General features: G+C 38.7%; 1 protein-coding gene across 1 annotated transcript in view; it reads right to left on the reverse strand.

Moving 5' to 3' along the window:
* Nucleotides 1-12998: 12998 nt before the first annotated feature.
* Nucleotides 12999-26011, reverse strand: part of ST18 (ST18 C2H2C-type zinc finger transcription factor) — a 60577-nt gene continuing 47564 nt past the window's right edge. Inside the window, exons 15-18 of the mRNA XM_046642564.1 lie at nucleotides 24211-24299; nucleotides 17455-17558; nucleotides 15354-15497; nucleotides 12999-13139 (exon numbers count right to left, since the gene is read on the reverse strand). Of these exons, the coding sequence (XP_046498520.1) occupies nucleotides 12999-13139; nucleotides 15354-15497; nucleotides 17455-17558; nucleotides 24211-24299 (478 nt within the window). The remainder of the gene's footprint in view (nucleotides 13140-15353; nucleotides 15498-17454; nucleotides 17559-24210; nucleotides 24300-26011) is intronic.

Genomic DNA, 26011 nt, shown 5'->3' on the forward strand with positions numbered 1-26011 from the left:
GTGTCTTGGCCAATTTGTTTTTCTAAATCTATATAACATTAGCTAATATGAGTCAGGCTGTAACATTTTTCAGGCTCTGCCTACTTAGTGCCAAAAACTTTAGATGGAAAGTAAAAACTATTCATAGAGAGGCAGATGTTTTCAGTTCAATACCAAATATCTTACATAAGTACCTTACAGTTTTTGCTAATATAAGTCACAATTTTACACGTTTTTGGTGAAAGAAAATGCAATGATTTACCTGTTTAGAATTTTGCAAGGTGGAGTGTAGAGTGTGACAATCAAGGTGAAGCGTAGAGTGTAACAATCTTTTAATTGCGCTGCCTGTGGTGCCTGGTCCCTCTCATATCCTCAAATTAAGACCTGAACAGACATTTTTTCAAAGAAGATTTAAGATGGCCAACAGACACATGAAATGATGTTCAACATCACTATTAGGGAAATGACAATCAAATCTAAACAACAATGAGACCACCTCACATCTGTCAGAGTGGCTGTTATTAAAAAGACAAGAAATGACACGTGTTGGAGAGGAGGAGGAGAAAAGGGAACCCTCATACACTGCTGGCAGGAGTGCGAACTCGTGCAGCCACTATGGAAAACAGTGTGGAGTTTTATGAAAAAAATTAGAAATAGAACTACCATATGATTTAGCTTTTCCACTTCTGAGTATTTATCCAAAGAATATGGAAACACTAATGTGAAATATATTTGCATCCCTATGTTCATTGCAACGTTATTCACAATAGCCAAGATTTGGAAACAACCTAAGTGCCCATTGATGGATGAATGGATAAAGAAGTTGTGGTGTATATACACAATAGGATACTACTCAGCCATAAAAAAGATGAAATCTTGCCATTTGTGACAACATGGATGGACCTCAAGGGTATTATGCTAAGCAAAATAAATCAGACAGAGAAAGACAAATACTGTATGATCTCACTCATATGTGGAAGATAACAACAACAACAAACAAACACATGGGTACTGAGATTAGATTGGTGGTTTACAGAGGGGAAGGGGGGTGAGAGGGGAAAGGAGTAAAAGGGCACATGTGTACCGTGGATGGCAATTAGTCTTTGGGTGGTGAATATATTGAAGTCTACACAGAAATCAAAATATAGCGATGTACACTTGAAATTTATATAATGTTATAAACCAATGTTACCTCAATAAAAAAAAAAGGATAGTTGAAATGGAAAGAAAACCCAGAACTTATGGTTATATCACATAATATATTAGATAAAGTTTTTCAGAACACCTCAAGCATTTCTAAAATTAAAAAGCGTTACTGTATTGAAGATTACTGGTAAACACAATTGATATATAGTATAGTTTAATATAATATAATATAAAGTACTATATAACTCTACTTTTTAAATTTGCCACATATTCTCACATCTGTTATCACCTAAGAACCTTGAAGAGAACTGGGTCATATTATTTTACATTTGGGAAAATAGACATAGCAAAGATCTAGTCACATTTTAGATGTAACACGCTTACTCAATTGCTTCATTCATTCATTCATTCAGCTATTCAGACTCTGTACCTGAGACTGTCCCTGGCCCTGGAAAACAACAATGACCACAGTGTAGGTCTGGACCCTTGTAGTGCACATTTCAGCCAGGTTAACAGACGTGAATTATGAAGTGCTTGGTGTGTCTGATACTGGAAAACTCATGCTGATCCCAATGGTGGAAATTTTAGGATCAGTAGAGAATTGAACCCTGTGGGATGGTTTTTTAGCCCCCTCAAATTGAGTCATATCAATAAGTGCATATCAAACTTTGGGCATATGCAATCCATTTAATGAGTGTCCAATAATTGCAAACTTCTATTTTTCAGGAAGAAAAGAAGATTTGTCAGAATTTAAAAAAATAATAAATGCAAAGAGAAATGAAAAATAGGAGTTTTTAAAATTGCAGTGAATGGAATGCTATTATTTGAAGAACTTTCACCCAATTCTACCCTGAATAAATGAGCCACAGGTGGTGTCTCACATCAAGTTAGCTCAGTAGCAGAGAACTCGAGATGCCTACTCAACATCCATTCTCTTCCTACTGAGTACCAGAACTCTGAACTCCAGTTCTTAGCTACGTGCATTGTTATCCAAAATAAAAGACTTCCTCTAGGGTTAGGTAAATCCGTGTGACTAATTCTGGCCAATGTAAGTAAGTACAAGTGTTACATGTGGTGTATGGGATGGCAGGTTAAAGGGACCTGGCTAAGCTCTGTGGGTTCCTTTTTGCTCTTTTGCCTTTTCTGCCATACTTCTCTTAGTCTAGGATGCAGGTGAGATGGCTGGACATCTAGCAGCCATCTTGGCTCATGTGATAACCTCGAGGATGCAACTTAGTGATAGGATGATAAATTTGAAAGACAGATGAAACTAGAGCCACATGAGACTGCCAGCTATTGAACTTCTTGGAGAAAGAGAGAGAGAGAAGTAAGTGTCTATTTTTTTACAGCTACTCTTAGTGGGGTTTTACCGTTATGTTCAGATGAACTAAATCTATCTAACACAACTAAGTTTATTAGTCTTTATTTCTATTAAATTAGAAAATCCTAACATATTTATAAGTTATTAAGATGATAGCAATTGTTTGGTGGCTCTGGCAGGAAGTTCTGGATATTTGAATTGAACATGAACGCAGAAATAATGGTGAGATTTCTCACTCCTTAGTAATTTCGGTGCTTCAAAGGTACTAACGTGACAAATACCTCCCACAAACGCTGAAAGGTGAAATGTTAATATGGACAATAGCTGCCCATGAATTCCTAATCCATTCCTTGGTTGTATGTCTCTGAAAGCATTTCAGAATGTATTTGATTTTAGTATAGTTTATAAACATATCCAATAATGAGCCATTAATTTCCTTCTCCACTGAGTGAAAAAATAATCAAGTGTTGTGAAAGTATTAACTTGAGAGAATTGAACTGTTTCACCTATAGTTTGTTTTATTCAGGAAACTCTGCTATCTTATCTTCAACATTAATAATTATGATTTTTTGGCTTTAAAGTTATAGGTTCAGTGTATTTAAGACACTGAATATATTTGAAATTCAAAATTGACAAAGCTGCATGAAATCTTAGAGATGGCTTTCTTTTTTTAAAGATTTTATTTTTTTCCTTTTTCTCCCCAAAGCCCCCAGTACATAGTTGTATATTCTTAGTTGTGGGTCCTTCTAGTTGTGGCATGTGGGACGCCACCTCAGCGTGGCTCGATGAGCAGTGCCATGTCCACACGCAGGATCCGAACAGAAAAAACACTGGGCCACCCGCGGTGGAGCGGGGGAACTCAACCACAAGGCCACGGGGCCGGCCCCCTTAGATATGGTTTTAATTAGCATTATCAGGATAATGAAGAAATGTCTTTATTTCCTTCTACATTAAAAAAAGAATCTTGAATAGCACCTTCACCCTCCCTTTCTTAGAGAGCACGCTTCAGGGTGAAAAAGCAAACTAGCTTCGGAGTTCTTCACAAAGAATACTAAGACTAGGTACATTCAGTGTCCAAAGTTAGTTTTTCGATTTCCACTATTCCTTCAACACAGCGTTAAGATCAAGAGGCATATTGCAATGCCAGCTGCTTTCTGGGAAGGGAGTCTGTGGGTTGGCATTCAGGTTGAACCAGTTTTATTCCAGTACAAACACCCTTCCTTTTTTCACACTTAGCAGGTGCTCCATTAGTCCTGATACCAAGTATAAATAATGGCTTAAAAATCATCATTAATTAAAAAAAAAAACCTCACAGGTTTCGGATGATAACGGAACAAGTCTCCCTCATTAACTGCGTGACAGTATCACGGTGCTTACAACTGTGAGCTGCAGACCCACAATGGCAGAGTTCAAATCCAAGCTCTGCTACTTGGGAGCTTCGCCATCCTACTCTAAGAAATCGCTATGTGCCTCAGTTTCCCCATATATTACTGGGGAGAATGTTGGTATATGCCTCCTGGGAGAATGGTTTTCTAAGCTGAAATATTTGTGTTGGAATCACCACCTTTTCATTTGCACTTCAATGAATCAATTTTGAGCCCTTGATTCATTTATGTATCACCAAGACAATGAAAATTTAATCAACTTAAATATAAGGCATACCTGATATGAAAATAATTTGCAGAGATGAACTACACCCCATTAACAGAATGTTAGCCTGTATCAACTAGCCCAGGCCATCCTATAGCTCATTTGCCATTTTTAAGAGCCTAATGATAAGTGGGATTTCTGTAAAAATAGTAACTTAGATTATATTTCAAATTTTTAAAATGCATTTGACATATTTGTTTCCTTCCTTGTTCCTCTGAAACTGTCACAGCTCTTATAGATGACAAGGCAGACACCCGGCTTCACAGTGGCCTACTCGCCACACTTAAGAAGCCCCAGCTAAGCTTCACAGTTCTTGCTCACCTGCAGTAAAAAAACTCACGAGTATTAAGCGTATGAATGAAACATAGGTGTTACTTTCTTAGCTAATCTAAAAGGTGTAATAATTCTGTTTTTTGAAATGTGTCCTTGAACTTAGTGTTCCTCCAAATTTCAATGCAACCCCTTCATTCAGGCCCTCAGCATCTCTTCAGCCTTTGCAATAGCCTCCTAGCTGATCTTCCCGCTTCGTCTCCACCATCTACTTCACCCCCTACCCAGGTCCAGTATTTTTCTCAATCAAGGATCAGGCTCAGTATAATGTGGTGGGAGAACCATGGTATTTGGACTCAGACAGAACTGGGTTTAAATTCTAGCTATTCCATTTGCCAGCTAGGTGAGCTTGGACAAGTTACTTAACTTTTCTGAGCCTTAAGTAAATAAAAATACAAATATCTGCCTCGTGGTGAGAGACTTTCTAAGATCACACATGCTCAGCACTTGGTGGCGTTTGGTTTACATTAGACATCTGTTCTTTGGGTTCTTCCCCATGCTCTGCTCATCGGTTTCTCTGTACTAAGGGCTTATGTGTCTGTCTGCTAAGGGCAAGGGCAGTGTGTACACTTTCTAATGAGCCCCTTCCAAGATCCGCACAATAAAGGAGTGCTGGATCACCATGTCCAGACTGATGCTGTTGACATTAGATAATGGGCTTACTCCTGCCATGTTTTGAGAATGTGTAAAGTCCCCATGCCCAGGAACTCCTGCTGACTCTGGCTATCTGGTCGCCACTCCTTTCCTGAGGCCATCTCTGTCAGCTCCAACGCTTCAGGATTCCTTAAGTCTGCAGTAAGATCCCTGCAGATTTACTGTGGAGAGCAGAAACTACCCCACACAGCTTATTATATAAATGAACACAACTTTACTGTCGCAGTGTCTCTATCCATATGACTTTACTATTCTGGGAAGTTCTGCCCAGAAAGATAAAGCTACAAATAACTATAAGATTCATTTCAGGAACTTCCCCCAAATCCATTTACATGAACATCAGACCAGCCAACTTTCAATAAATAGCACCAAACAACTGTTTACTCTCCAAGACTCCCTCTAAAACTCTCACCTCCTAACCCATGACCACTGATTGTAAGCTGTGTCATGCACCTTACCCAGTGCTGATGAGGCCCTGCCATTGAAAGAGCTGTCTTAAACCAGAGCCCCGAGCTATAAAAGACCCATGTTTGCATTTCCCATTCAAGAAATGATGGTCTTCTTCCGTGACAACAATAAACTCAGGTTTCCTAATCAACAAGAGATAGTTATTGCTTAAAGGAAAAGAAATCCACTTGACATTTCTTTGGTTCTCTAATTTGTAATAGCTTCTTTAAGCTTCTAATTCAGCATTATATGCAGGAATGGACCAAAAAATTATTCTGTTACTGTGATTTTTAAAACAGAATTTGGTTCCGTAGATAGGTAACTGTAAAAAGAAAAAAAAAAGCTAAAATGAGTAGATTTTCAGGTTGTGCAAGCGTATTTGACATATTTATAGGTTTTATGGTATGATTAGACACTGTTTCTTTGTCTGAACACGTGAAAATTATAATAGTTCTCAGATGTTTTCATAGTTTGGTGATTTCTCCCTCAAAAAACAAAAAACAAAAAAGGAGAAGAAAAGCATTGTGATTTCTAAACTGTAGAAAAGGCAAAAGTAGACTATTTTCTCAGTTTTTCTTTTTGAACACTCTTTTGGCCTCTTGCATAAAGAATGGGTAGACAGCAGTGTTCAGTAGAAATTGGTTGAGAGTCACACATGTAACTTCACATTTTCTAGCAGTTACATTGGAAAATAAGTAAAAAGAAAAGGAAAATTAATTTTAAAACTGTATGTTATTCAAACCAATACTTCCACATATTTTTATTTCACCCTGTGGCACAGCCGTAGTTCGGTTGCTCAGCAGCCACTGTTCTGGATGGGACGGCTGCTACAGGGAAGAGGCCGGGCCGGAGGCTGAGGGGAGGGTGGGAAGGACGGATGCAGACAGGCACCTCCTCAGGGGGAGACCTGAGAAGGGGTGAAGGTATGAAGCCGTCCTCAGCTGTGCACAAGTTACTTAACCACTTTGTGAATCCCTTTCAAAATGTGTGATGATAATAATTCATAATTCACAGAAATGTGAGAATTAAAGAATAAATGTAAAGTGCTTGGGAAATTTCTGGTGAACATTAAGCATTGAATAAATGTTAAAACACACACACACACACACACACACACCCTCCTTTTTAAAAAACATCAGGGCGCTTTGCAGTACCTGTGGGAATGGGGCAGACTCTGTGCTTGTCCAGGCCCATGAGCTAACTTCTGCTGTGGCCTATAAGGAAATCTGCATTTACTTTTTAGCTACTTTTACAAAACCATATGTTCGTAGGGAACGATGATTTTTCTTATTCTTGTTTCTTCTCTTTTCCTTCCTCTTCCTCCTCCCTTTATTCTTTTCCTTCTTCCTCCCCTGGTTCTGTTGATTATTTATATTTTTACTATTGATCTAGATGATTCTCTGAAGAAAGACTTGTGGGAGAGAGTAAAAAAATTCAGGTTTTCTTTATATTTACAGAAGTATTCAAGAGGTTGTTGAAAATGTTTAGAGTTAAGCTTTTAGGTTTTTGATGATTCAAAATTGAGCCATTTGTGTACCTGCTTACAGAAACACTGAGGATATAGATGTATATTCATGGCTTTGTGTAGGAATTACTTGGCTCTGTTGAATGCTGCTCCCACAGAGTACAACCAAAATAATCTGTCAATAACACAAAACTTAGTTTACCTTGACAGGGTCTTAGCTTCTGAGGAGAGGGGCAGGCAAGGGTGGATGTTCATGTGGTTTGAGGGGTCTGGTTTAAGGAGGGTCTTGAATGTGAAAGTGTAATTAGAGTTAGGCAAGTTCACGACACAGCAGATTGGAAGAGAGGCACACAGCGTAGCTGAGATTTCAAAGTGTGTCTCAAAGAGAAAACAATCATTTTAGAGTCTGTTGTCCTGAGAAGGGGTATTTACTCCGAGAGCATGTTGAGTAGTTCTTGTTCAAATAAATGTACTATTAAGATGTTCCTGGGACAGATAATGAAGACATTTTCAATTTTTCTTCCTGGGCAAGAATTTCCTGGAATAGTGGACTGACGTTAAGGGAGACAACCCAGTAGTTAAGGCAGCTATCTGTGTCAAAGAAGACAGCAAACCATGGCCCAGGCGCACAGCCAGGGGTGGGGGTGTGAAGGCTTCTGGTCCTTGGGGTTTTGATGAGGCACAAAATTTGGAAGTTCTCTCAAGTACACTGGTCTTAGGGATAAATATTTATGAAGATTTCTAATGGTTAAAAGTTTGAGCCTTTAAAAGTATTATTGGAGTGTCATATCCCCAAAGTGTCATTCTAACGTCAAAGTATCTAGTCCAAACATCCAACCCTGGATTCATTTCAAACCGAGTAAGGTAATTGGTCACAGAAGGAAAATGATTGCATTTATATAAGACAATACATATTTGAGTGGAAAATTCTAAAACAACAGCTATTTCTTAAGTGCAGGAAACTTTACATTCTCTTTGTCTTTTAAAATATTTAATAGCTGGTAAAGGTCAGTACAAAGTGTCCTTTTATTTGCCAGAGGCCAATCCAAAGCTGTCAAGCTTGCACAAAGCAGCTAGAGACAGAATATAATAACTATGTTGTTTTGTTCTAAAAACAAAACAAAACAAAAGAGTAATTTACATTTTCCTTAGTTTTTGGCTGTTATTACAACTCATATTAAGATTTTCAATCCCAATTCATCAAATAAATTATTAAGGTGTCACATTTTTATGATATGCCTTTACGGGAAAAATACATCATAATAGTGTGGTTTAAATATTGAAAAGGATGCTTCCAGAGTGGTGATTAAAGCGAGTGCCTCTTGCTCAATGACTGTGGCTTGAGGCAGGTTAGGATGATGGCCAAAGAGTTAGGGGTTGGCTCAAGGCAGTAACGGTGGCCTGCAGAAGGGACAGGAGCTCTTCTCCAGGTCAGAACTGGGTTCTCGGGCATCAGATAAGCTCTTTATTCTAAGACTCAAGTTTCTATCACTATAATGCTGATCGTAATACTGTCATTGCAATGTGGCCGTCAAGCCTATGAGAGCGAATTCACGGGCCCAGGGCACTGTGAGTCACTCAGTGGTAGTAGACAGACATTATTATTGTGGCAAGATTTAAGAATATTGGATATGCCTTGGCCCTAGCATATATCTTAATCTTAAGTAATTCCTGTGTTCTTTCTTCCAGGTTAGATGGCATCTGACAGGGGACTAGACAGATCCCCATGGGTTAGATGTTAAAAATTGTGGAAAGAGGTTGAATCTTGGCTGTATCTTTTCCTAGCTTTATGGTCTTAAGCAAGTTACTAACTATTCTGAGCACCACTTCCATCACCAGTTTAATTAGACATGATGACATTTACTTCATAAATTTGTTTGAGGATTTCATGAGATGAAGTAGACAAGGCACCATTGATTGTGTCTGACAGTGTAGACAGTGTTAGCCAATTAAATCGGCTTCCTTTATAATTATCTGCGGTATAAAAAGAGGAAATAGCAGGGTACTATTCCCAGACCACTCTAGAATGGGCACAATGTGCAGAAAAAGACAGAGAAAATACTTGTTTTTTGAATGTTAACAAAATATTTATGTACTGCAACAAATTATGTTTTAAAACTTTTTCTAATGAGGCAAGTCATTCACCCCTTCTTTTCATTCAGAACATGGGTTCAAGTAGCAGCGTATCAGTTCTAAGGTCTCTGTAGAGCAGCCTGCAAATGATGACAGCAAAGCTCATTATCAATTTAATTTACTACCAAACAGCAGAGGTACAGCACAGAGCACAGTTTTGTTGACTTGAGATAAGAGATATTGTTTGAATTGCTAGAATAAATTGTCTCTAATGGAAATCTGATTCCTGTCATTCTCTGGTTTCAAATCTTTCTTTGGCTTCTGAAGTCTACTTGTGGAAATTTGAACTCCTTAGAATGTCCTTTTATAATATGACTCCCTCTCCTACCTACCTGGGCATTTTGTCTCTTATCTTCTCACTTCTCACCAAGTTTTTAATATTTGAATTAGCTGAAGCTGCTGGGTTGACAATTTGTCTCATCACCATGCCTGCATGGCCAACTTGCCCAGCTCATCTGTAACCAGCAATTTTCCCAGGAAATCGGAGTTAGTCAGGCAACCCTCACACTGTTTCCACAGGAGCCTGTGGGTACCTCATCACAACCCCTATCACTCATTTCATCCCCCACTGGGCTGAACTCACATGGAAGTCAGGAAGTGGGCCTAGTACAAACATTTTCTAATTAAACATCTGTTGTAGAAACGTATGGATCTCACTCATCATTCTCTTTTCATTTTCAGTAGAACTTCTACTCCTCTTCTGACATGTTGGGTGACAGGGATGCAGACACTACTCATTGATGTAAAATCCCAATCAGGGCAAGATACGCATATTCTGCAAAGGGTAAGCCAAGAACCTGGCTGAGCAGATTTTCATCTTGTGATCCATTTTCACAGGATGTATCAGATGTGCATCTTGTACAAATAAATTAGGTGACTAACAGCAAGCTCTATTGTGCATCAACTGCAGCATGCCAACCTCTGTTACAGGAAGGTCTCCCCAAGTATCCTGGCTTCCTCTGGGGACCGAGACTTCCCTTTAGTCAATTTTGCTTCAGTACATGGATTACATGGGTTTTACCACATTGAGTGTGAATGGCAACCAGTCCTAGAGATGCATAAATCTGGGCAGAAACTGGAAAATTAAACTAAGCTAACTGTTTGACATTAGATGGGAAAAATACACAAGCAAAAGAGGTGCTGTCAAGAATTAATTATTATTTTTCTTTAATTTGAAAGAAATTCAAACTGACTTGTATGAATATACAGTTATACCCTCAGCAATTCTGGAATCAGGAGGGCAGGGCCTGTGTCTTATGCTCACTAGATCCAGGTAAATTTCCTGGTGCTAGCAAAGGCTTTTCTTCATATCAAATTCATCCACTGCTCTGTAGCTGTGTACTGAACCAAAGGCTGTGACAGTTTATCAAATGTCAAAAGATTATGTCCATTTGGGGTGAAAAAATAAGCCAAGCACATTGGTTGAGAGAACTGGAATTCGCCAGAACTAGCGGAGAGCTCCAGCGTACTCCGCCGGGGCAGAGCTCCTCCAGGACAGAGATGTTCATGGGCGGGCAACAACGGCTCCACAGAGTAGCCTGAGAAAGATCACGGCAAAGCTCATTATCAATTTTTATTTCCTACCATACACCAAATGTACAGCACTGAACACAATTTTGTTGCTTTGATGTAAGAAATATTAATTGTTTGAAGAAACAGTATACAAACAAACTACTCCAAATTAAAAAACTGCATACATCATTGCTTTTTTGTTGTTTACAAAAGACCCAATTTACAGTATCGATCATTAACATAGTTGAAAGGAAAAAAAATTCAGTGCACATTACAAAACACATCAAATACAAAGAAGGCAAATAAATACAAACATACTTCACAAAACATCCTGCTCAAACTATGCAAACACAAATAAATTAACCCGAAGTCATAGTAAATTATAGTAATAAATACATAGGTTGGTAAGAGATTTCTTTTAAATTAAATAAAATATATAACAAACTTGTTAAAATATTTAGCAAATTAAACTTCTGTCTTTGTAGTAAGTGAACTCATTTGTATGCATCTATCAAGTACTGTATAGCAAAATGTTTGCAAGTACATACCCTTAATAGAAAATTTTGTTTGGTGTCCCATTTATAATAGACAGCACATACGGTAGCTCTTCTTCTTTTTAAATGGATTTTTAAATAAACACCGTTCCTACCTAAGAACAGACATCTCATTTTCACTAAACTAAGATTCAAGGGTTCAAATGAACCCCAAACCAAAGATCAGCCCCACTTAATACATAACAATGACCACAGAGTCATGGAAGTGGAATTATTGTCCGTAGTACTTTTAATTTGTGCAGATAACAGTAATAACGGTGGAATATATCAAGCCTGTGAGTGCCATCACATTCAATCTACATGTCCATGAGGCTAATAAAAAATAAACGCTTTTGTTATAGCACAGACAATTAAGCCCACACTAAGTTCAAGTGTCCATTTACATGGAGGCACATTGCACGCGAGGTGTGTGTGCACACCAAAAAGGCAGTTTAGCTGGTTGTCTATACCTTTTTCTTAAAAAAAATAAATATAAAAAAACTTTGAAACAATGCTTAACTACTTTACAATCCCTGAAATAGACATTGCCTTTACTACAGCAACTACTAAACTCTGATCCATCCAGAAATTCAAGATTGCGGCTCAATTTTACGTGTGTGAGTGTCTGTGAGTGTGTATATGTGTGTGTGCCAGCGTGTGAGTCTGTATACTTTGCAGCACTTGTAGTTCTACAGAAAGATTTTGATCAAATTGAGAGTCGTCTTGTCGCCTAAGGAGGGTGAATAATGTCACCAGTGTTCAAAGTAATTACTCGGATTGGAGTAACATTTTTCACTTGTTACTCTATTTTCCATTCCCTTCCAGTCAACCCAGTAAGATAAATGCTATTTCAGGGGATACAGTGTCTACAAAATTTTCCATTTGTCTGTGTTTGTATTTGCTCAGTACAAATCTACATCAATATTGTTACTTGTATATTGTACCAACATATGGCGGGAAAGCCTAGCTGGTCACATCAAGTCTTAGTTCTTACCTTGGGATATGAGTTGCGAACTATCTGATATGACTTGAAAAACAGACAATTTGCATCACTAACAAAGCTTATGTTTTCTTAAAACATTTCAAATAAATAATTCATATTGACTAAAACCGTACAGCTAAGTCGAATACTTTGCTGATTGTTATATTTAATTATTGCTAACAAATTCTGGACAGGCCGATTTCCAGTGTACTGTGCTTCTGTGAGAGCGCATTTGCCACTAGTGGGCGCCATTTATCTTCTTATGCCTTCCGTGCATCTCACCGCACACCCACTTACAAATACAAAGCCAGAGAAGGGGGGAAAGAAGTGTGCAATAAAAATCAAACTGGAGCATAGTGCACTCCTTAAACAAGGATTTCCTTCATACTTTTTTGTTTTCTCATTTAAACCCAGCAAGATATGTGATTTGAGAATAGCATTTCTATTTAAATTCTATTGGAAAATAAATTAATAAACACACTTGTAAAAATATGGCAGACTTCAAAATGCAGTTAAAAGATAAAAAACTCTTTGATTAGAAATAAATAAAATATAAAAATGTCACATTTATTTTACATTACTTTACAAAAAAAAAAGAGTGCAATGAAGAAATAAAGAAAAACATATGAAAATAAATAAGATCTAATATTTGACTGCATTGCTTTTAATCCAAAAAGTCTATCATAGTTTTTCTTTCTTTTTATGTCAGCTGGGGGAAAAATTAGTGCAATGTTGCAACTGTAAATGCGTACGGCAACCTACACGCCTTAGCAGCACAGGAGCCTCTGTCAGATCCACCTGTGTCACTGCTGTTCCTGATTACGGTTGCCCGGCAGTGCTGCGGTCCTACACGTGGATGCCCTTCACTGCCTGTTTGATACTTTCCAGCAGAGCTTTGCATTCCGGGGAATAGTCCCGTTCCAGATTGCTGTACATGTCTGTGAGCGTATTTACATATGCTTCAAAATTCTGCTCACTGATAGGCCCCTAAATGGAGACAAAACACATTGAAATAATCACTGTGATTCAGGCTCAGGCAGAAGGAGGACCAAGTAACGCGGCAGAGTCTCAGTGACCCCAGAGTCTGGGGCGGAAGGTAAGGACCCGCATTGCTGCTTGAGTTTGGGGAGATGGAAAGAGACTGAGTTTGTGTGGGCTTCATCTGCTCACTCTTTACTCAATTAATGGGATTAATGTGATTGATGGTGCAGTATTTTGTGGTCAGTTTGGAGCCACGTAAGGTAGATGTCTGGCTGCCTCAAAGCTGCGCTACTCTTGAGAGGCTGCCTTGGCTTCAATGGCACGTGCTCAGCGCAAAACAGACCTCCTGTTTGCAGAAGGCGAATGTCCTTGAGGCTGGGGAGGAAGGCTTTGCTTGTACCAGATGGTTCCTTTAACAGCACTAGGCTGGAATTTAAGGAATTTAAGATTTGAGCAAGCTGCTCACTAACCAGTTGTCTGGTGAAAAATTATCCTTTTTCATCCTCTTTGTCCATTTTTCCCTTGCAGCATCATTGTAACCCATTTTTTTACTGCTCTGTGTTTCCAGGTAGAATATCAGATTCACAAAGTCAGGGTCTGCTCATCACTTATTCTTTTTGTGTTTTGGTATCTCCTTTGCCTAACGTGGTACTTCAAAGAGAATAGACACTCAATATGTGGAAATTGCATGCATGAGTGAAAGGAAATGAATGACACAAAGGGAATGCTATGCATCATTTTTTGGTCCCTCCGTTTTCCCATCTTTTTGAAAACATGACATGTGCCTTACTTCACAAGATACTTGAAAGGAAGGACTTGTAAGAGGCCTAAATACTATAGATATTAAGGGTATTATTGTTATTGTTCTATTTAGAAGGTAGGTTTTCTAAATTTGAAGATTATTTTGTTGTGCTCAGCAAGGTTCTGATCTAAATTATTAGTGTTGTCTAACTGGTTTTCTGTTCCCTTTTAGCTTCTGCCTTTCCTGTGTCACACGTCTCTTGGAGACTCACGTAACTGGATAAGACCCAGGTGGCAGAGTGGATAAAGGCCACGTGATAGACCCAGGCCCGCCCGACTGGTGCCAGATTTGGGACCTTGATCAAATCATGTAAACTCTCTGAGCCTCAGCTGTAGAACGGGCACACCAATGCTCAGTCTTGGGTACTTTTGTGAACATCGGGTGAGATCAGCCTCAGAAATCACCACTAGAGTGTCTCGTAGGGCAGCTATAAAACTCACAATTTATCTTGTATGGTAGCGATTATTTTGGGGACACTGGCAAAGGAAAAAATATTAAGGAAAACAAATTTGAAGTATGAATTAGACAAACATTAATAAATAATATCAAAATAATTTCTAATAATTACCTTAATAGTTTCCATAAAGTAATACTTTATTTTCCTTTGTATTCTTTATTATTCCACTATTGATATTTTTAATTATTGATTTTTTTTTAATGTCAAGAGACACACTTGGGATTGGTTATGACGAGAGCTCCATGCTGGGAAGTTGGGTAAGTTGAAGGATTTATTGCTTTCAGGAAAAACAATCATATTTCTTCATTAAATTGCTGCTTCTCTAAACCATTCTATACATAAAATTTGTATGTCTAGAAACCTTGTTCTAAACATGCCCACACTGAGGAAGCTAAAAGTGTTCAACAATGCAGCGCCTCTTCCACATGCTTAATGTTTGTGAAAATGTAAAGGAAACTAATTTTTTATGAATTTTAAATAGTTGCCATAGTTCAAATACGTGTTTGGATTTTGGAAATAAGGATGCCTTGCTCACTTTTGTGCTTTTTATTCTATATAAGGAGAAGTGAGGTATGTTCTTTGTATCTAGTATAAAGAAAGCACCAAGTTAAAAAAAGACTTTTTTTTCAGTTCTTGAGTTGGATAGATGACGCAAAGGGCTGAGTCTCAGCTTTTGTAAGCAATGTAAGCCTTATACCTGGAAACAAATTTTTCGCAAGGGAGCATTAGCCTCCAATTTTCACATTACATTATAAAACAAGTTTCAAATAAACCCTCATCTTTAAGTGACTCCTACACTATAAAAACCCTTGGCCTTATTGTAATCTAAATGTATGTATCTATCATGTTCCCAGGAGGGAAGTTATTGCAAGTCATCCATGAGGAGGCCTGGTACCTGTGATCGCACACTGACATTGCAAACACTTGCAATGGAGCAGCCACGTTCCAGCCCTGGACTTACCATCTGTGGGAGCTGGATGTCCGCAAGGCTTGAAATGAGAGCTTGGCTCAGACCCGCCAGCTCCTTCAGTAGGCTTTCATTGTTCTGTTCTATAAGTTTGTTCTCCTCCTCTATCGTCTTTAAGTTGCTCTCCATAGATGTGATCTGAAATGGAAATAACTTGGGAATATGAGAAGTAGAGTTTGGAAGGAGTCCGAAAGGTTTCCCTCTGAAAGAAAATGTATCAACTGAACCGAAATGCCAAGGAATGTAGACACTGTAACTTCTCTTCACATAACTGCAACCCCATCATATTGCTCTAAGTTTTGGAATGACATCACCAAATTTGTTTCTTTAGCCCAGACTTCTCCCATGAATTGCAGTTTCCACATCTCCATATGGTTATTTGATGGATATCTCAAGCTCAGTATGTTCGAGAGTAAATCTTTGCTATTTCCCACAAACCTGCTCCATACACAGTCCTTTCCTTTCCAGTTCATAGCAACTTGAACATCGCGCAGGCCTTCGAGGTATCCCTGTTGGCTCTCCTTCTCTCACACTTCAAATACACTGAGTTCCTCCTTCAGACGATCCAGGATGGAATGACTGCACCCACCTGCGCTGCTGCCCGCTGGGCCCAGCCACCAGAGTGACTGTGACGGCCTTCTCATGGGTGGCCTTGTGTCTGGCTTTGCCCCATGGAATCTCTTCTTGGCCTATCTTCAACACAGCTACCAAATTTAGTCTCTTAAAATGTAAGCCAGAATGTAGGTCAAAAATGATCACGTTAACCATTGACTTAAAACCCCATAATCGTTCTGCATTCATTCAGAATAAAAACCAAGGTCTCTAAAATGGCTTAGCACACTCCACGTACTACCTCGGGGACTCATCTCCTCTGATTCCCCCAGATTATTCACCTGGAGCCATACTCACCCTGCTATTTCTCAAAACTCTGGGCTTTTTCAAGGTTTAGGGTTTTGCACTTGCTGTTTTTACTGTTTGAAATACTCTTTCCCCATACCTATTGGGCTAACTCCCTCAACTCCTCAAGTCTTTGCCAAAATCTTTCCTTCCTCCTGAAGCCTAGCTTGGTTATCCTATTTTATATTGAAATCTGGCTGCTTCTCCCTGCCCCCTTCTCTCATACAACATAATTTATCATTTTTGATTTTTTTTTTGTTATTTTCTGCCTCCCCATTCTATCCTTTAAGCTCCATGAGGACAGATGGCTTTGCTTTCTTCACTAATGGTTCACAAGAGGACTTCCCATGATTTGTAAACCGATGCATCAAGTTGATTTTGTACACCTGATGGTTATGAATAGGAGATTATGACACTAGTCACACTGGGTAAGGAAACCAAACCTGTGTTTCAGGTGGACTAAAACCTTTTATCTTAAGCTGCTGTGAATGAGGATTTCTGAGAGTCAGTACCACGGTGGTCTAGGAATCCCACGTTTGAGGAGTGGACAGAAAGGAGAAAGATACTTCAGTCTATACTTTGTTTCATTATTTTTTTCCTTCTGACTTGTTGCAATAGAGTCATTATTAGTGTTTAAAAAAGTCCTGGACTAGACTTTTGATTTCCATTTGGGTACATTTAATCAGGGATGGGGCAGGCATTACATAGGAGAATGCAGAATTGAGAAATTGCTTGCATTTTTCGGTAAAGAATCTATTCAGTAAAATCTCCAAAAAGCTCTGTTTCTAACAAATACTGACACATTTAGAGGTGTTCTAGAAAAATTAAATTTGAAAAGTTGCTCTGCTTTACTTGAACTTTGAATAAAACTAAGTAGTCTCATATCTTCTCATGACAGTTTTTCTAAAGCACTGCATGCTCTAAGAACTCTAATTATGGAATGATCTGCTTTATTTGCTTATCAAGCCTTTGATGCGCCCAAGGCAAAAACATGAGTAGCTTTGCCCATAGCTACCAAATTAATGATGGCCCAGGGTGACCCACCTATTCGAGTTTTTACAGTAATTGTGTATTTGAGATGTGCTCAGTATATTGATTGCAAGATATCATTATATTTTTACCACGAGGTGTAACAGTTCAGTGTTTTGCCTTCACTAAAGATTATGATGAACATAAAGATAACTTTCTGTGTATTTACCTGCGTCTGAAGTTTCATCATATCTGCTTCAATTTTAAGGTTGGATTCATTCAATTCCTTTATTTCTTCATCCAAATGCCTAATTTCTTCATCACTCTCTATACCTATAAAGAATCAGACTATCTTAGTTCAAAATGAAAATATAAGACTGTGACAAATCTGAGTCATTTTACATTTAATTTGTGGTTTGTGAAGTGAAAATTAGAGTTTAATTTGAAATATTGAATTTTTACCCAAATCCATAACCAAGATTCTAAAAAGGTGAGTAAAAGGAGTTGCAGGATCTAATTCCTTTATAAGAAAAAAGAGAGGATAAAAGTACCACCATTTAATGTAGCTTCCTTATGTTCCAGGTACGCTGCTACACATGTTCGTGCTCGTAAATATTTTCCCATTTAAACTTTGCTGCACCCTGTGGGGCATGTTCCATTATATCCTTTTCACATATGAAGGCGCTGAGCCTTAGAAAGCCTAAAGGCCTCACTAACCACCGACACAGGCTTTATAACCTGCCTGGGTCCAAAGTAAGAGGCAGAGCTGGGACTGAATTCCAAAGCCCAAGCATTCTCTCGTACACAGTGCTGCAGGGACTCGTAAGACATGAATTAGGCTGATCAATTATATATTTGTCAACTGGGTGGGACCTTATGGACGATTATTAGAGGCAGAGCTGGGGTGCTGGGAGGTGGGTTAGAGCCCAGGACAAACCATTTGAGTTCTCCGCATGGATTTGGATAAGGAGCAAATGCAATCTGGAGAAGGAACATGGGCTTTGGAGTTTGGATATTGGCCTTGACTTTTGTTCTTGAACTTGGGCAACTTACTTCTTTGTGTTTCAGTTTCCTTGTGTGTAAAATAGGCAGAAAATCTATGTTGTGAGGATTAATGCAATAAAATATAAAGTGCTGAACACAGAGTAGGCTCTCAATGAACAGGAGTTATTGTCCCATCACTATTTTATAGAAGGAATATGAATACATTTTAAATATTTTTAAAAGCTAGGAATGGTAGCCAATAGTATGGATGCCAGAAGCAAGATTTAGGCAATCTCAACAGTCTGGAATGATGAATCTAAACCAAAATGATGACAATTAAGAGGGATAAATGTAAACTTTTGCATTTAGATTTAACAAGATTGATTTCATGAGAGGAAGATGGGGAGAGTTGACAATCTGAAAGAGATCTAGGCCCTTACACTTTCCTGGGGTTACAATACTTAAATTAAAATCGCTCACTATCTACTGAAGATGCACTTCACATGCTCTAGCAATTCCATTCCTAGGTGCACACTCAAGACAAATGGTTGCACATGTACATTAGGAGGCATGCGCAAGATATATGAGGCATACTGTTCACAAAAGCACAACATGGAAAGAAGCCACATGCCCCCTGAAAACAATGTGGATGACTCTTACCAGTATAATGTTAAGAGAAAAAGGTAAGCCCTGAAAGTTTACATATAGCATGGTAAAACAGGTGGCTGTTTTGTAGGTACTTATTGCATTATGTAAAGAAATTAACTACCTAAATAAAAGTGGACCTCTGAAAAGAATATGTCATAAGACTGATCTAACACGGGGCTCTGAGATTCAATAGAAAATAAAAGCAGACAAACAACTAAGATGTAGGTATTTTATACCTAGATCAACTTGAATATGAGTCAACAGTGTGATGGCTACTAAGAAAACAATCAACAATTACCCAGGACCACACTAAGGGAACTAAGGTCTCTGGAAAACAGGATTTCCTCTTCACTGGCCAGCTCTCTCTGGAGAATTGGGTTGCATTCTGAGCACCATATTTTATCAGTGGGTATGCTGGCACAGGATCTTCTCTTGGAAAACTGGGATTGAAATATTTGTTTTCAACAACTTCAGGGAGCATAGATTCTCAATTAAATAGGTATTTTGAGTGACATCAGCACTTGAAATTTTTCTGATTTGAGCAAATGAAAACTTCTATTGGTATATTTCTTTGACACATTCTCTTTCCTTTCTGATCTTTGGAATAAAATTCCACCTCAGGGAATGGTATTTTCTTACATAGTATCTGATGAAGTAGACAATAAGCCAGGAAACATTCATCAAACATGAAGAGCTATGAAGGGAACAAGCAGGGTACCATGAGAGCCCTCACTGGAGGACTCATTTAATCTGAGACTTTACTGATACGAAAGAGGTGGCGTGTGAAAAAGGAGAGGAAGCAGAAAGCACAAAGCCTGGGGTGGGAAGGAAATGGGAAGCTCTGCTCCAGTTCCGTAAGAAAGTCTTCCTGGCTGGATGCACACTGAGTGAAGGGAGCTGGTCATGGATGATCTCACAAGGAGCTTGGGTTTATGCTCGGTGCAACAGGACTTAGTGAGGGATTTTAAGCAGGAAGTGATGTGATCTGGCTGACTTTTCAAAAGCAAAACTCAGGTTTTTGAGCAGAGATGGATTTAAGGGAGACAGGGCAGAAAACTGTCAGGAGACTATTGCTGGGGTCCTGGCTGGATCTGATGACTCCTTGCCCCATGGCAGTGGTAGTAGGAGTAATCGAAGTGAACTCAAGATAAAACTTGTAGGTAAAATTTGCAACACTTGAAAGATTGGAGGAAGGGGATGAGAGAATGGAGGAATCAAGGATGACTACCTGTTTCTGCTCGAGCATCTGGGAAACTAGCGGTGTTTCTGGAATAAAGGAGACTTGAGGAGCAGCAGCTTGCAGCAGGAAAATGAAGAGTTCAATTTTGACAAGTTACGGATGATTGTGAGAAGAGTCGTTAAGTGAGAGCCTGGGTTCTTGGTGCTGAGATCTAGTTAGGATTATGTTTCGTTAGGATTAGCGAAGATGCTCAAGTCTCTTAATCAAGGTAGGACCATTTGGAAGACAATAACAAAAGGTGCCTGGAAGCCTATGGGGGAGATGTGATCATGAGATGGGACCTCAAAAAAGAAATATTATGATAGAATCTAATACATAACAGGCACTCAATAAATTCTCATGTAATTAATAAATGAGTGAATTAATGTTTTCATTATGATTTCTGGGATTTGGGGAGATATTTTAGCCACAGGAGCAAATTCAGTCAATTTCTTTGAAATGTTTTTCCATGACTACATTACCTTATCTATTTCCACTGACACACTCATCTGCCAACCTCATCTCCATACATAGTCTTCATGTGTAGCTAAGTGGAGCTACGAGGATGCCATAGACTGTGAATTTCACATTGCACTTGCAAATATTAACTCATTTGATTCTCTTCAGGATCCCAGGAGGTAGATATACTTATTTCCTCATTTTATGGATAGGAAAACCAAAGCATGACGAGCTGGGATTCAAGACACACACTCTCTGGTTCCTGAATATGTTCTCTTAGCCATTATAATGCTATATATACTCACAGATACTTAATCTGTTTTGAAAGTATCAATAAAATGTGTGCACTGATGTTCCTTCATGGGTACATTTATGAGAGAATGTAGCGTAGAGTGTAGAGTGTTGGGTTACACTAGCTAGGTATTGCTGATCAAGGAAACCATATAAGCTTTCCACTAATATTTTACTGAACTATTCAATAGCCTTGCTTCTTTATAGAATCTACCTATTGAAAAGCAAGAGAATTTGCTGTCTTTGCATTCAACAATTCTAATCTTTTCTTCCTACAAATCTAGGCCTAATTTACATAATTAGGGGTTATATAATTTATAATAATATTTTCTTTATGAATTTATAAGTGATATATATATCTGTTTATAGCAAGTGTGTCTAACTTATAAGGGGTTTTAAGTAGTTATTTTTTCCATATTATACAAATGAAACAATTCTATCACATTTTGAACAAATTCGATTATATTTCTTGAGTGAATCTTTGTTTTTTTATCATGTTTACAGAGTAAAATTTTACTTCTTTTTTTACTTAGGGGAAAGTAAGTTAATGTAAATTTGACTATTTTAATAAAAGGGAAATTTTAATAATAAAATAAATAAAAGGGAAAGGAGAGTTAATATCCAGAAAGGAAGGGTGTATCACTAATTTAGAACATGCTACATTGCCACAGGGGAAGAACTAGAAGGATCTACTAAATGTAAGAATGTACAGGTAGGTCAACTATCATAACTTTTACTGGTCCCCACAAAAAATAGAAAGGCAAGCAGTTGTTCATGTACAGATGATCTAATTTTATTATCAAGGACTAGTAATAGTCTTAAAAACGTTAGTGTGGAATTAAATTATAGCAAGGATGGAGAATTGAAGATCAATTCTTCTAAAATTAATGTAAATATTTTTAGTATAGACCTCCCAGCTTTTAACTGGTTTGTAGGTATGATTCTCCTAACATGTTACCTAATTCAACAATTGCTGAATGATTTGTACCTAGTTTAAATTAACAAAGTACACCAGGAAGTTTAAAGTCACATGTACTTTGTATTTTATTGTAATTTGCTGTTGTTGTTTTAGGACTGAAGGAGAATTAGGTTACACCTGCTTTATAAATCATCCAGGGAACAATTATTGTGGCCAAGCTGTAAGGCAGGGGACTAGGGCATGAAGAGCTGTAGAGCAGACCTTGTATCACTTTAGGTCTTCCTTGACCCTCAACTGACCACTGATCTCAACTCAGGTGGATTTTTCTTCATGCACAAGTTATTGTAAGTTCTCAAGCTTCATATGAGCATCAGCCTCTAGCTCCTTATAAAAACACGTAATTTTCCAGTTTCCTGGCTTATCTAGCATGGCTTCACTTCAGACACTTGTGAATGTGTGTCACCCATTTCACTGCTGCTCCACGTCCTTTGAAAGCTCAGCTGAAGATGCTGGATTTGTACGGGACCCTTTGAAGCATGCGTTCAGTCCAGCTGCTCCCAGGAACTGTAACAGTCTACCAGTGGTTCCGACAGACCGGCAGAGGTGTGTGCCAGCTCACGTGGCACAGGCGCTCTGTAAAGCTTCATTGTAATTTGCTGTAATGCAACAGTTTATTATCTTGTTCTATCTTTATCAGGAACAGCTGTGATCTATGTTACATTTACTACATAGGTGTTGGTGTTCTTACAATGAAGACTCACAGGAAGTGTTTCCTTCACACATTCAGTTCCAAAGAGAGTTTTGCTTTGAATGTACTTACTGACGGTGTGAGTCTCATAGTCATTATATTCTAATTTTGCTTTGGCTTCTAAAAAGCTGAAAGTTAAACTTGAGATCTTTTTTTACCTACGGAAAGGGCTGGCTCCACACATTCTTCTGCTATCCTCAGGCTTGCCCCATCTTGCTTTCTTATCTTTTATTTTCTGTTGTCTGATTTTTCGAATGAATTTTTAAGTAGCTTTCCTTTTTTTTTAAGTAGCTTTGCGCTTCCCACCCTTTAAATATTGCTTGAAGTAAGGTGATGTGTACATAAATAAATATTGTGCCAATTTCACGGAGGATGTGCTAAGAGGCATTTGAGGAATGGGGAGTATTTCCAAGGAATAAGGAAAGCATCTGGAGAAAGAACTATTACAGAGTCTCTCAACGTGGGAAAGAATGTGGAGTGCAGCCCTATCCCTAAAAGCCAGGGCTATGGCTGCTCCACACAGGTGATGACCTCCCTCAGATCTCAGCAATGAGCGCTCAGGCGGGGAGCAGGCCCTAAGGGACTGTCCTCAAAGCAGACAAGGCCTCAAAGGACAACAGTAGGAAGCTCAAGAGTGCTTTACTCCTCCTTCAGATATTGTACATGTTCTTTCTAAAAAATCACACATAAATTAAAAAGACTGAGCAATGCTTTCAGAGAAATAAACCAACAGCAGTTGAGTCCCCAGCTCAATTCTAGTCATGTGCCAAGGACGCCATCAAATAAAATCTCCAAAGCAAAAGAATTGCTTTGCCATGTTTCTCAGATGCTGTAGAATGATCTTCAATGCAAACGAGACGTGGCTGAGACAAAGGTGATGAGAAATGTTAAGAAAAGTGCTCAAGAATTAAAGGAAAATGGAAGGATCCAAATACAGAGTTTAGAAATATATTAACTTTTTTTTTTGGAGGAAGATTAACCCTGAGCTAACATCTGCCGCCAATCCTCCACTTTGTGCTGAGGAAGACTGGCCCTGAGCTAACATCTGTGCCCATCTTCCTCTACTTTATATGTTGGATGACTGCCACAGCATGGCTTGACAAGCGCTGCATAGGTCTGCACCTGGCATCCGAACCGGTGAATCCTGGGCCGCCGAAGTGGAATGTGCGAACTTAACCACTGTGCCACCAGGCTGGCCCCCCATATTAACTTTGATAAGGAATCGACACTAAGGAAATATGTAGGGAAATACAGATGTAGATGCTAAATTTAAACCATCCAGATTCACCATAAAATATCATTTCAAGTATACAACAAAATTTAAGGATTCAAATATAGATGCCAGAAACTGTGTTTCTTGAAATCTGATAGAGGGCTTACACCAGGAACACACACACACACACACACACGCGTGCTCATGCACAGTCTCTCATTGTGAAGACTGACGGACAAAAGTGCGGCCAGTGTATCTCAATCCATCAACTCTCATTGCTTGCTCTTCCCTGCTGGAGATCCTTATGAAAAAGTAAGGAAAACAACCAAGAAATTGCTTTTTAGATAAAACGATACTGCTAGTTCAAATCTGAGGAAAGCTTCCTTCTTGCATATTGAAGTTGCACTTTCCATATAGAGTATAATTTGGCATGCAGAACCCTCTGGGGAGCTCCCATCTAGACCTCAGTGGGGACGGTCACCTCCAGCCACACGCTCTTATTACCTCCAGTTGCTTTGAGCTTGATGGTCATTAGCTCTTCTGAGACCTTGCCCTTTTTGATGGCTTGTGCATTTAGAGGACATCCAGATAAGCTGTGAAAATAGAAATTATACAGATGTGTGAAACATGTATTATTTCTCATAAAAATTAAGTTTCTATTCACTACTTACTATTTAAGCCTTTGCCTGTCTACTAATTACATTATAACCTGCAGTCTTTTTGTAGAAAGTAGCAAGTAAATGTCTATTAAAACAAAAGCAAAAGGCACGGAAATAATGTAGAAATGTTTCACGTTTTTTTTCTGAAGTCAAAATATAAATAGCTACTGCTGCTATTATCGTTGAATTAGTTTTGTTAAAATGTTACTATTCTGCATTCGTATAACTGCCTTTTTTTAGTATTTGTTACTTTATTTTCTGTAAACCTAAAATTCTACATAAATATTATGCAAACGAATTGTTCCAAATTAGTCAAAATTCCATGAATAATAAAGCTGAATCTAGTTCTTCCCTGCTTTATACATACTGTAGTTTGATTTTTACAGAATGACTCAAATTAATACAAGCCCCAAATGATAATCCCCTCCCATGGCAAATGCAGTTGGATATGGGAAAGTTTCTAATTTATTCTTTAACTTTTAAACCATTATTTTTTATTAAAATAATCTGTGCCCTGAGAGGAGGAAAGGAAGCGCTGTAAGGGTATTCAGATGCCCAGGCAGTGCGTGTCCTGCGGGGGCTCAGCAGGCGTCCTGCCTTTAATGTCATCTGTTTCATTTAAGTTGCACCAAAACTATAATGACATTGAACAAAACTTGTTTTCCATAGTACGTGATCAGACGATTTTGTTGTTCTAAGCAGCCACATTCGTCAGCAATTTTTGCCACTCAGCACTGTGTTCTGAAATTCACCCATTCTGGGCCTTCATCTTCACTGCCCTATGGCAGCCCCCGTATGTGGATACTATTTACGAGCTTGACTGTTAGTGGGCATGTGGGCTGTTTCCAGTTTCGAGTTAGCAGAGCAATGCTACCACAGACATTCTCAGACGTGTGTCTGGGCTCCACTGTGCAGGAGATTCTCTGGGGCGTAAGCCTAACAGCTCAGTGGCTGGGTGGCAGAGCACATTCACTTGCTCATTTTCAACCGACTCCTTAAAGGCAATTTGCTTCCTACAGCGGCTCTGCCAATTGCTCTTCCACCTGCAGTGTGTGAGAGTCCCCGTTGCTCCGCATCCTCATCAAGATTTGGCATCATCATTTAAAACTTCTTCATGATTTTTAAAGATAATTCTGTAGTTGTTAACTGAGGGATGTGCTCACCATAGTACAACATTAATATTTCATTATCAATGCTAACATGGAGATTACCGAGTCCATGATAAGAAAGTAAAGCTACTGTGCAGTAAATGTGCCATTAGGCACACTTGATTTGTGACTGTCATTCCTGAATATGGCATGATGATTCAAACTCAGAATAAAACAGGGTGTGCTATTGTGGATGTGACTATGCCTTTGAAAACCATCCAAAAATAAACTGCTTAAAAAGTTCAAGTTTTCTACCTAAGCAGGTGTTACTGCATATCCACTTAAATCAGCCTTTCCTGAAAGGCTTCATTTTCTGATGCCATCAATATGTATCTTTAAATCTGAACAGTATGTCAAAATGCCCCAGCTTTGCTCATACCTGCTTACTGCTCGTAAGCAAAGCACCAGGGCTCACTATAGCTTCATTGGATTTTAATCTGCATCATGCGCAGGGCTTCCATTGACTGGAGAACTGTGTAGTGAACATTCTAGCTCCTT

The sequence above is a fragment of the Equus quagga genome, chromosome 16 (assembly GCF_021613505.1).
Source record: "Equus quagga isolate Etosha38 chromosome 16, UCLA_HA_Equagga_1.0, whole genome shotgun sequence".
NCBI lineage: Eukaryota > Metazoa > Chordata > Mammalia > Perissodactyla > Equidae > Equus > Equus quagga.